Here is a 12,460-nt window from a genome sequence, read left to right on the forward strand (position 1 = left end):
CGTCTTCAGCTAGGGTTAGGGTTTGATGTTGTGTGGAGAAGACAAAGGGAAGGAAAAACAGAGCACGCAAGGCAATCTCCATTAATATCGCTGGTTGCAGAGTAAACTACTGAGAGCATTGAAATGTGATAGAAAAAGTGACGCTGTGGTGTGGAAATTGGAACTTGCATGGGTTCTATTCATAGAGCTAGTAATGAAAATGTGTGGATGGTGATTGATTAAAGATCAAACTTATCTGTTGCTTATCCCACCTTACGGATTCTTTTTGAAATGCATGATTGGTCATCATATATATGACCTATCTAATTAATGTTATTTCAAGCGGGTAGCGAAATGTTTTTAATCCAGTTTTAAGTTCTTTGTAGCCATGAATTCAGTTTAGAATAATAAACAAGTTTTAGAACAATTTAATTTCTAGGTGGCATAGTTTATACTCCCAAGCAATTAAATGACAAAAGATTTCTAGTCTGGTCTGATCAAGTAAAACATAAAATAGGCAACCCTTCTGAATTCAATTACGGTAAGTAGGGACCAATGGAAACATTTGAAGGTACTCATGCTTATTCACGTATTAGTCAACACTTTTTTCAGAACTACTACAAAGCATAGTATTGCCGACAACTAAATTGTTGACACCTTAGTAGCTATGAATTCAATTAAGGTGGCAGGAACGGTAGTAATGGTGGCAATGTCATTGGCAAATGAGGGCATGTTTTTTAATTATCAAGGTCCTATTTGTGATTTACACACTTTTCAATCCTCTAAATGTAATTTTCCCTTTTGGATTATCTGTACATTTGCAGGGGACCGTGGTGTAGAAATCTTACGTTGTCTTATTACACAGAGAAAGGGAAGCGCAGGAGTACGAGGGAACACTAGTCAGTAGGATGAGAAGCAAAATAGAGCAAAGTGAAAGGGATGTATAACCAATTGATACTGATAAAATCTCATATGAAAATTATCAACATTTCTTGTTCACTGTTCTTTACTTGTTTTTTAGTACATTGTACTTATATAGAGGTTATGAATGAACAATAACATTTTATTTATAGTTTTTCTTTTTAAGGTTATGAATCCTCTAATGCCTATGTGAATCGGGCAAATGGTCATTAATTTTTTATTTTTCTTGAATCCTTAAATCTCAAATCTCAATATATGAATCATGTTTCTTTTGACTAAGTAAAGCAAAATGCGCCTAAAACTGATTGACGTAGATCATATCATATCATTTTAGATTTTACAAATTTATAAGTGCGATCTACAACTGACAGGGGGTAATTATGCTCAAGGACTAAAATGATAAGTTATTTCTAGATATGGACCTTAAATTTAGAAAATTATTTTAAAAGACCAAGGTCTTCAACTGAAAAGAAGAAAAGATGTAATGACTGAAATGCTCACAAGACAAATAACTCCGATCCCCTTGCTTAATAGTCACATATAGGAAATTTAATACTTAGACTAAAGGAATTTAATAGTCACACACAGGGAATTTATGTAGTGCTTGATTAACTAGAGCAAATAGAAATGAGAGAAAACAGAGAGAAGAGGAAATTAAATGAAGAGATGCAATTTTCTCTCATTAGACTTGGCTAACCAAGAAAAATCCAGTAGAACAAAAAATTTATTAATTTCATATGGACAATAGTAACCTTGTTATTTGTAGAAAATAATTAGATATAATAAAACTTAAAATTTTAACATATTATTAATATAATTTTCATTTTCGTTATATATTATCAATGGAATGAAAATATTTTTAAGGATGTAAATGGAAGGAGGTAGGAGGCGAGAAATGAAAAATATTCATGGATAAATTTGGAAGTAAAATTTTCTTCCTAAAATCTCTCTATATTTGAAAAGAAAATTTTGAGGGAAAACATGTGGGACCAACATGTTATTTTTCCCTGAGTTTCCTCTCCATCTCATTTTTCTTGCCTTTGCCAAGTAAGGCAAAATGTACTGTCTCCTCTACTTTTTTCTCATGCCAAGTATAGTATACTGTTTTGAAAATTTCATATATGTTACTAAGAAATTTAGTTGTAGTAGTATAAGACATGCACATTTTCTTATTATATATATATATATATATATATCAAAAGTATGTACAATTTTATCAAAAAGTGAAAGAAAATGTTTTGAAATCGCTTAAAATTCTATAGGATGAACTTGAATTTGAAATTGTAGGATGGCATAACTTAATCTCGTTTATAACTTAATATCGTTTGGCATATGTCGTTTGTTTAACATTGAATTGGAAGTTTTTGGGATCTCATATTCAATTAAATGACAGGTTGTTCATAAAATTATGTTTTATTTTATTTAATTAAACGACAGATTGTTTGAGAACAGGAACTCGTCTGTCAGTACTCTCCTTGTTCAAGCTAAGGCGATCAGCAAATGTATGGTGGATGCTAAAGGTAGCATCATGAGAGATCATAGAGGAAATTGCTTGGAAGCTTTTATGGAATTCGTGTCCATTGTGATTCATAGTTTGGGTGATGAGTTATGAGCGTGTAACATGGCTTTGAAGTAGGCCTGGGATAATCAAAAGCGACTGTGCAGAGCCAATCTCTTTGGTTCATGCTATATGAGACATTCATTGAGTGAGGGAATTTGTGATACTTACCAAATTAAATCCGTCATGAACCAATACATGTATTGGTATTGGCATTTTATGAGAGAGTAACCTCTCCATTCCAATTATTATTATAATTTTAGATAAAATATATAATTAAGTTTAAATTGTTAAATGTTTATCTGAACAATTTAAAACTATCATTAAAAAATTGAAAAAAATCACTTTGTAAAATATTTTAATAAAATTTTTCAGTTTTAAAAGAGAAATCACATTTTAACAGTTTAAATTTATTTATATATTATTATTTAAAATAGTAATAATAATTTTATAAAATTTAGATCAGAATAGAATATCAATACATAATTGAAACATTTTATAAAATAATAAATCAGAACTGTTGAAAACTTTGATATATGAGTGATGAAGGAAAAAGGAGGGGGAAAAAAACACACACACACAGAGGGAGAGGGAGGGAGGGAGGGAAAATGAGAGCTTGTTCTCCTCCTGTATCTTTTATAGGATTCAATAGTTCGTGTATCTAGTGACTAAAGTATATTTTGTTTTGAAATCTTCTTTGACTTCGGTTTTTTTTTTTTTTGGGCCTTGGCAACAAAAGTAGTATGTGGTATTCCCTTCATCTTAAATTATAAGACATTTTTAAAAAAGATTTATCGTCCCAAAATATAAGACACTTTGAGAAGATTAAGTTTTCATTAAATAGGCTTATTTTAATATTACCCTTTCTCTCTCTATATTTAATATTAATTAAGATGAGAATATTGAGTTATATTATACTTTGACTGAAGCCAAAAAGATAGATAGTCTTTGTAAAGCTTTTATTTTTAAATCAAGTACTGTTTGATTCATTAAATTCATCAACATCAAGGCCGTTGTCCTCCCTCTACAAGGTTGATTGATTTATAACATATTGATCTGGGGTAGGTAGTTAGTTGTGAAGAGTTATAAATGACATTGGGTAGGTGCTGAAATTTAATTTGAATAAGTTAGGGTAGCATTTGGATTAATAAATTTAAATTTAAATTTTTTTTTCGAGTAGAATAACTCAAACAAACAATTTCATATTCAACAAGAGAACAAGATAGTTTAAGTGTATGACATTTCAAATTGCTAAAGTGTATAAGATATTTAGAATTACAAGAAAATGTTAATAAAATATGAATTTAGGTTTGGATCTGCATCAAATTCAATCTCATAAATTTTTATGAATTCAAATAATAGATTTGGCTCAAATTTAAATCCAAATCTAATAAATCTCCCTCTACATCCAAACACAACATTAGTATTTTTCATGTTTATATATGTCATGTTTAAATTATTATTCTTATATAAATTCATACTTGAAATATCCATATCGTTTTACTTTGCAATATATTCAAGATAAAAATAATATCTCAAATTTTATTCCAAAATAATAAGATACAGATGGTTCAAATTCAATTTGACTGGTCATATATACACAGTACATGTAACACTTCTCATATAATACCAGATGCAATTATACTACCAAATACTTTTGGCCAAAAAAAAAATACTACGAAATACCTCTTAAACTTTTTTTCCTTTTTGCATGTATTAAAAAATATAAGACATTTTTAATTAAATATCACTTCCTAATAAACTAGTTAATTATTTTCAAACTAACACATTATATATTCTTTCTATATTTATTCTTATTTAATAGGGTGTTTCATTCAAAATAAATATTAAATAATTTATTTGTTAAGGGTATTTTTAGGAAAAAGAACATTAATTACACCTTAAAACACTAAAAATATTTTATATTTTTAAATATTTAACTCCTCAAAAAATACATTAAGAAGTAACTCCTTCAAACTTATGCATAGATAACTCCTCGATCCTTAAAAGCATTTACTCACATGCATATAAATCCTTTGCCATATTCACAAGAAGATTATTTACAGAAATATAAAAATTTAGAAGCTTTAATTTATGGTAAACTTTTAAAGATTACTAAGGTTAAATATCTACAAATAACCCGAACTTGAGCAGTAAGTTATGCATAATTTAACCATTATTTTTTAACATGAATTATTCAAAAAAAAAACTCTTTTCTACCTAAAAATTTTACAGTTTTATCTCCCTCTAAACTAGGGGCAAAAATACACCACCACAATGTTTTTTTTTTCCATAATATATAATAACCTTATTAGGTATTGCGTGATGTGACATTCTATGGTTGAACAGGAGGTGCTCTATAATACGCAGGCACAACTGCAGGGAAGAACATTTGTCTCACTCCTTCAGCCTTGATTATGGGGAATATGATACCTGACGCTGCCTGACATATAACAAGGAATTAAAAAAAATATTATTATACACTAAAAATTAATTTATCAATAGATAACATAATATAAAATCCATGTGGGGGGTGTATAAATTTAGCAAGTACTGATGGAGTTGAAAATTTATTAAACTTTTAGACAAAGTTAATTAATGAGTTTTGAATTTTCTTCTGGTAATTTCAATAAAACATGGTAAAGGTGACTGATAAATAAAAGCAAAGGAATAACATGTATGTATATAATTAAGAAGGAAGTGGAAAGAAAAAACTCACTAAAATCAATCGAGCACCGATCCAAATGCGTTGTGGTGAAGGGAAAGGGAAGAGCAGGCGTCCAACACCAAAGATGGCAACAGCAAAGAAGTGAAGAACCAAAGTCAAAGGTTTAGGGTTTAGACCAGACAATAAGGCCACTGGTCCCTCAGAGAAAACACCTCCAAGGCTCAAGTAATCAAAACATGCTTGTCTCATCTCCTTCCTTGCTGGATCTGGTGATGCACTGAACACCTTGTACAGTGCACCTGCAAGTGTGTTTATTGTTGATGCCACTGGCTGCAAATCAAACACCCTTCAGTTTAGATATTGTAATGAGATTTCACGCCATGGCCCCTTAAGTTTTCAAATTTTTCTTGGGCACGTGCATGTGTGCGTGTGGGCCACATTGATAGATCTCTCAAATTTGATACTGCAGCAGAAGTTTGACTCTAGTAATGCATTGTGTAGTAGGTAAAAAGATGTTTTTTAAAAGGGAAATGAGAAGTACATCTATCACATTTTCTAACAAATATATTAGAGTGTTTTGCAATAAAGCACTCTGGTAGGTTCAATTTTTTGGAGCGCCCATAAATTTTGTCTTTATCTTTTAGGGTGATTATGTTCTTATAAATGTCATGATAAGGGCGCTCTCTATTAAGTTTTTTTCATAGTAACATAAAATGACGATCACCTTGCGAAGGGTGTAGAAAGATTCGAGATATTTGCAGAGAGCTGAGGCGTCGTGGAGATCACGTAGAGGTCGGAGAAGATTCTTGAGAACGACGATGTCGGAGAGGGCGACGGTCATGCCTCCACCAGTTAGAGGGTGGCGCATGTTGAAGGCATCTCCCATGAGAAGAGCACCAGGTGTGGAATAAGGAGACGCAGGCATGCTCTTGTTTGGCATGCTTCTTATGTTTCCTTTCTCTATCGCTTCTATGAACTTATCATACAACTCCGGTGGAATCTGAATTCCAAAGAAAAAACAATGCAATAAGCCAACACCAACAACGCAAAGTTCAATATGGTCCACCACACCACTTGTTATAGTTTAATTCATTGAGCAAGATTTCAAGTTTAGTTTCCGTTTGGGATACTAAATTTTAAATTAATCACAAATTAAGATTTATCATTTATACTAAAATAACTTAAGCTACCTTAGAAAGATTCACCACACACTTATACACCATGGTGATTAATTTTCTAATCACACAATGTGAGATTATTACACATTTAATATTTTCCTTCTTGTTGTTTCTTCTTCTTCTTCTACTTCCCTTCGTTTTTTTATCAATTTTTCACATTAATCACAAACTAAAGTTTGTCACTTATACAAAAATAACATAAGGTACTTTAGAACGATTCACCATACACTTATATAATTGTGATTAATTCTCTAATCACATGATGTGGGACTATCATACGGTTAATTGGGGAGAGCTTTACACCTATATTATCCCGACTTGATCTAGATTAGTTGAGGTCCAATGTGAATTCTGAAAATTAGTTGGTATTAAAAAATTGGGAAAAGAGAAGGCAATTGATAGTGTAGAGTTGATGATATACCTGAGGAGCTACTACAGTTTTCAAGTAATGAGCCATGTCACCGGAAGCAAGGGAAGGTAGTTTTTGGCCGGGAACGTCGACCAAACACCGAATCTCAGTACTACTGATTGGATAGAATAAGATGGGAGAAGGATCGCCCAATATTACATGCCCATGGTTTGCATATGGAAGGTCACAGTTCTCCAGCACTAGGCCAACAAAATGAGACGGCACATCAACCTGCGTCCATTAATCGAATCAAGGGTTTGAAACTTAAGTATATGGAAAAAATATGCCAAAAAAAAGCTCATTGTTTTAATTTGGACCAGGTAATTCTACTAAAAAACTAAATAATTATACCCAAAAAAAAAGTTGGTAATAAAGGAGGAAAATGCTAGATAGAAATTAAACGAGCATGATGTTGAAAAATCATTGAAGTTGATCAATGTGAGATTTTAAAAATCGTAATTAATTTTCAAAACCAAAACTACTGTCGAATGGCATATAATTTTGTATTTATAATATTGTAGGGAACTACCGTAAATTTATTTGATCAAAATTTGATAATAACTTCACTTTTTTATTAAAAAAATCTTGATTATAAGTAAAATTCAAAATAAGGATCGGGCCTAATTGAACTTGAGAAATTTAAAAAATTGATATAAGAGTTTAAATTTAAAAAAAAACAGCATTTTTAAGAGAAAAAAAATTGAACTTTGAAGCTTGGCTTTGATAAGCCTTAAAAATAAACTCAAACTTAGGTGGTTTGTTTTTATTTTATCTCTAAAAAATTAAATATTTTTTAATTTTAAAATTAAATTTAAATTTTAGAATATATGTTTGTTCTTTAAAATTACTCATAGGCTCGACCCTAAATCTTATAAATAAGAGTTAAGCTTTAAAAAAAATGGTCGATTTCAAAATAATTGAGCTTACAGGCTAAGCCCAAAAGCTTGGCCAGCCCATTTCTTACTTCTAATTGTAAGGCCTCCAAGTAGACAAGAGATAAATAAAGGGATGCAAAAGAGAAGCATACATGGGTAGAGGATCCCACACATGCATTTCACGCATCCAACATACATCACACAACAACCCACACACATTTTTCCCCCCTTTTAACCACAATGGGGTTTGAAAGTAAAGAACTAAAAAACTATGTTATCCTCCGGGACCACGACTCAATACCCTCGTCAAAGCAGGCAAAAAAGTTGATAAAGTAATGTGTGTGTGTGTGTGTGAACAGTTATGAATTATCCATAGAAATTTACAAAACAAATAAGATGGGGCATTTTGATATGGATAGAAATTAAAGAGCCAATAAATGTAATAAATAAGAGATTAAACATCATATATAACTATATATATTGTGTTATATTAACTCTACCTCAAAAACGGGTATGAATAGAGATATAAATATCAAAGAATATATCAACGTATAGGAATTATGTATATATACCTTAGGGTTGCAAAGAGAACGCCTCAAGTTGGAGAAACAGCCATCGCAAACAATAGTAAGGGGAGCCTTTGCAATGAGCTCTTGTCCACTCTTTGTTTTGTAGTGTACTCCTTTGATTGTTCCTTTTTCTTCTACAAGGGATGTCACTGTTCCTTGTTCTAGTTTCACACTGCAAAATTTAAGCAAACGTTTAAGTTTCAGTGCTTAAACTTTCCTTAAATTATCAATTTAGTTAATTCCAAACTTTTGAATAAAAATAACTCAGCCCTTGTAATTACTTAACTTAATAATTACAAGCACTGAATTTTTTCATAAGTCAATGTTAAGGACTAAATTGACAAGTGAGAGAAGCTTTAGAGAATAAAAGTTAAATTACCTCAAAAATTAACATTATACTTGAGATGCATCTTTCAAAAAATGAAAAATAGTTAAATAATTAATGTACTTGTAGCATTTTAAAATAAGTAATAAAATATTACAATAACAACAAGTTTTATTTTAATATATAGGTGGGGTTAGCTATATAAATTATACAATCTGATTATGTGCTTTATATATTTACAGACAAATCTTTGGGTATGTATAGTCGTGTCACATGGATATGGAAAACTAAAGTATGAAAAAAAAAATTGTGCATAGAATTTTTAGAAAGTTATAAAATTTTCTTAGAGAGCGTGCCTTTTATTATGCCACCAACTTAGGTAGCATACTTAATACAATGTACTCCTTCCTGCAAACCACAATATAACTTATTATTAATAAATTTACTTATCTCCAAAAAAAAAATAGTTAAAATTTTGGATTTTTAAAAATTTTCTCACCTTTCTAATTGTTCCTTTGAGAATAATAAATATGACATTTAACTTATTTAAAAATACTTTCATTAATTACTTAATAAAATAAGAATGCAATTGAAAAAAATACATCATACCTATTCAATGCTTTATATTTTAGATTAATTAAAATTTTTAAAAAATAATTTACATTATAATATGGAGAGAGTAGTTGAACAGAGCAACCATATCGTCAAATTTCAAAAGTTAACTTAAATTAATTAATGGAATTGAATCAAAGTGTACGTGTGTGTGTGTTAATTGATTGTGATGGGAAATGATGGAGGCGGAACAGTACACACATACGTACGTTGGAAGAGACGAAGCTTTTTGTCGCATTCTCTGTATGAAACGGCCATTGTGAAAGCTTCTGCCGGAGACATCAGACTCAAACTTGTCCAAAGGATATGGGATTTTGGTGCTTCTCCCATCTTTGTACAGTGCGTACCCAAGCACTTTCTGAGAATCAATCTCATCCACACAATCTGCAAATTAATTAAATGCTATTTGTTATCATTTCAATTTTTCTTTCAACTTTCACATGTACGTAGTCCTGATTACTTGTTATCACAGAAATAAAATGACATTTATAATTTATGAGCTCGCGCCCCTCCTCTTATCACATTCGTATTGAGACATAAGATAAAGCTTAATTTATAGTACTGAGACCAAATAAAATAATTAGGTTTGATAAAATTTATAACACATGATATTGCAACATAATTCAAGTTTTGCTTTCATTAAAGATAGAATCAATTTTACAGAATTTGTCACAAAACAATTTGCAACAAAATTTTTCCATAACATATATCCGTCTTTTTTTTTTTGGCAAAGTCAAAATTACTTAAAACTGTAAATCTTCTTAGGAGAAATGACTTTAAAGGATCAAAAGATTCAACTAAATTTAAATAAGGATCAAAAGATTTGAAAACCTAAATTAAGGACCAAAAATCTTTTAATGACCGAATTAATTGACATAAAAATTTGTTACTCTCATCATATTTCATACTATGCAACACTGAAAACAAAAATTTGCAAATAAATTGTTATGATTGAAAATAAAGGTGTTTGAGTAGCAAATTATTGAAAACGTTAATATGTTTGACAAGTTTTTTTTTAGCAATAATGAGTGAATTTCACTTGTAAATTCTTATTTTGAATGTTGCAAATTATGAAATGAGAGAAACAAATTATATTTTTAGACTATAATTTACTAAATGATCGTTGACCCTTTTTTGTATTTTCAAATATTTTGGTTTATTTAAATTTAATTCAATCTTTTGGTCCTTTAATAACATTCTCCCTAATTAAACTTCAGTAATGACATTCCTGAAAATTTGTAACAAGTTTGACTATTAAAATTAATTATAATTTTTGAATTATTAATGAAATATTTATAACTTAATAATTACTTGAAGCTAATCACATATAAATTTTACAATCTTACCCTGAAGACCCAATTGAACTAACTTCAAGTAGCCTCCAGGCTGTAACAATTCACCCACAATCCTGTCAGGTTCTTTCAAGTCTCTTTCAATCACATGAACTCTTCTTCCGTCCTGCAAATGCCACCACACACTTAGATATAATTCTTTAACAATCTTTCTCGAATTTTTTGTCAGCCATTAATTTCATTTCCATCCACGGAAACTTTGAAAAAGGAAACAAAGAAAAATCACTGATGTAGAAATTTCACGTTTTCTTTGCTATACAACCCAATTATTATTAATTGGTAAGCCAGAGGTCAATGCTTCCCAGAAGTTTTTGCCGGGTTCTACAAGTGTGTGGATATATGTGGTAAGTCTCATGTTGAATAAATTGGGCTTAATAAATAGTAATGAAAAAAAACTCATAAATTTAATGAGCTTATAGATTTATACTTGAGAACGACATTGTCAGGTTATTTAAGTATTAATAGATTTAAGTTGATATGGGAAGTTTCATACCGATTAAAACTAGGCTATTAATTCCCTCAATCTTATTCATGAGAAAAAAATTTTCCCAAAAAAGGATCAAGGCCCTTGACAGTAATTTCAGAAATGCATTTGTAATAAATTTCATTATATAGTCCGTATTTTCAATTTCTCCTACTATTAGCAAGAATGCCTTCTAGAATTTTTATAGGAAAAAAAATACCATGGAAAAATAGAATATTTATACAATAGAAATAAAAAAGTGGAAGCAATTCGAATAATCAGCAATGTAGAAATATCACTAAACTAGCATAGTTTTCTATGCCATGTTCATTGTTTACAATTCCTTAAATAGTATGTGCGAGGATTTCTTTTTGGAAAAATTACGCCTAGCTCTTATAGAAGAGAATTTATTATCAAGATTTTTCATAAAATTTACTATAACTTGTAAATGCCCGATGCCTTATTGTAAATATCCTTTATCAAATTGTAAATACATAAGACTTGAGATTTTAGAGTATTTTATGAATTTCATGTAATATCTTAATAATAAATTCTCTTTCCTAGAACTTAGGTGTAATTTTACTCTTCTTTTTTTTTTTGGTAAATATATAAGGTTAAAAATAGTACTTCAAATGGAGGGCAAAACCAACAGAAAAGTTTCTAAATGCTCCAAACATTTTATTATAATTAAAGCGACTTATATGGTATCTTATAATTAGAACAAGAGCAGTAAATGATATAGAAAATTGTAATATATAATACCAAGAACCTTTTTCTTTCCTTCTGCTTCACATGGATCTAAATCGTAAAAACCATCAGATTAGAAAAGTCAAGAAATATAATGGGTTTCACGAATATGTCCATTGTTTCTTGTTTGATTATTGATGAGAAAACAAGAAGGAAAAACATATACGAGAATTTTCTTTTCTCTTTGAGTGATTGAGAACAAACTTGAAGTATGAAATCCAGAATATGAACAGATCTATGCAAAGTTCTGATGAAAACACAGCCGTTAATCCTACCTTTCCAAGTGTATAAGCAAGAGCTGAACCAGCAACTCCAGCTCCCACAATGATTACATCAGTATCGTCTTCAACCTCTGGATCTTTTGATGATTCTGCAAAACCATTTGTTTTCACGTGTACATATGATGAACTACTCTTGACCAGCTTGCTCTTTTCTGAAAATTTTGATGCAACAAGAAACGCAAGCACTAAACCAGAAGCTAGGATTCCTCCCAGAATATACTCGTAATCCATGGATCTCAAGTCCTCACTGTGTTCTTGGTTGTGTATGAGGTTTGGATTAATTTGACGAGTTGGTTCTGCAACAAAAACCAGTTTTTCCCTTTTTAAAGCCACAGGATTATAACGAGCCACTCTCATCTTCACTTTCTGATATTTTAATTCAACTTGCATTTAGGCCAAAAAAAAAAAAACCATTCAACTTGCACTTTTTAACCTTTTTTATGCTAAAAAAAAAAAGACTCAAAATTAAGTAAGCTCGTGTGTTATATTATAGTCTTAATTAGAATACTTGTTATAAATTTTA

General features: G+C 30.3%; 1 protein-coding gene across 1 annotated transcript; it reads right to left on the minus strand.

Moving 5' to 3' along the window:
- Positions 1–4,586: 4,586 nt before the first annotated feature.
- Positions 4,587–12,256, minus strand: LOC129294931 (squalene monooxygenase SE1-like). The gene is made up of 8 exons (XM_054933395.1): positions 11,932–12,256; positions 10,441–10,552; positions 9,304–9,478; positions 8,161–8,329; positions 6,726–6,944; positions 5,851–6,126; positions 5,178–5,456; positions 4,587–4,901 (listed from the first exon to the last, which is right to left on the minus strand). The coding sequence occupies exons 1-8, from the start codon at positions 12,166–12,168 to the stop codon at positions 4,794–4,796; spliced, it is 1,575 nt and encodes a 524-aa protein (XP_054789370.1). The 5' UTR covers positions 12,169–12,256; the 3' UTR covers positions 4,587–4,793.
- Positions 12,257–12,460: the final 204 nt, after the last annotated feature.

Source organism: Prosopis cineraria, unplaced genomic scaffold (assembly GCF_029017545.1).
Source record: "Prosopis cineraria cultivar Desert tree isolate PC_DT_omini unplaced genomic scaffold, ASM2901754v1 PC22, whole genome shotgun sequence".
Classification (NCBI taxonomy): domain Eukaryota; kingdom Viridiplantae; phylum Streptophyta; class Magnoliopsida; order Fabales; family Fabaceae; genus Prosopis; species Prosopis cineraria.

Bases quoted from the DNA above. Each gene is read 5' to 3' on its own strand.
- LOC129294931 (XM_054933395.1), bottom strand. From the start codon at position 12,168: ATGGATTACGAGTATATTCTGGGAGGAATCCTAGCTTCTGGTTTAGTG. The intron at 8,330-9,303 runs GTACGTATGTGT...TAAATTTTGCAG, and splicing joins AAAGCTTCGTCTCTTCCAAC to TGTGAAACTAGAACAAGGAA. The intron at 6,127-6,725 runs GTATATCATCAA...TTTGGAATTCAG, and splicing joins AAACTGTAGTAGCTCCTCAG to ATTCCACCGGAGTTGTATGA.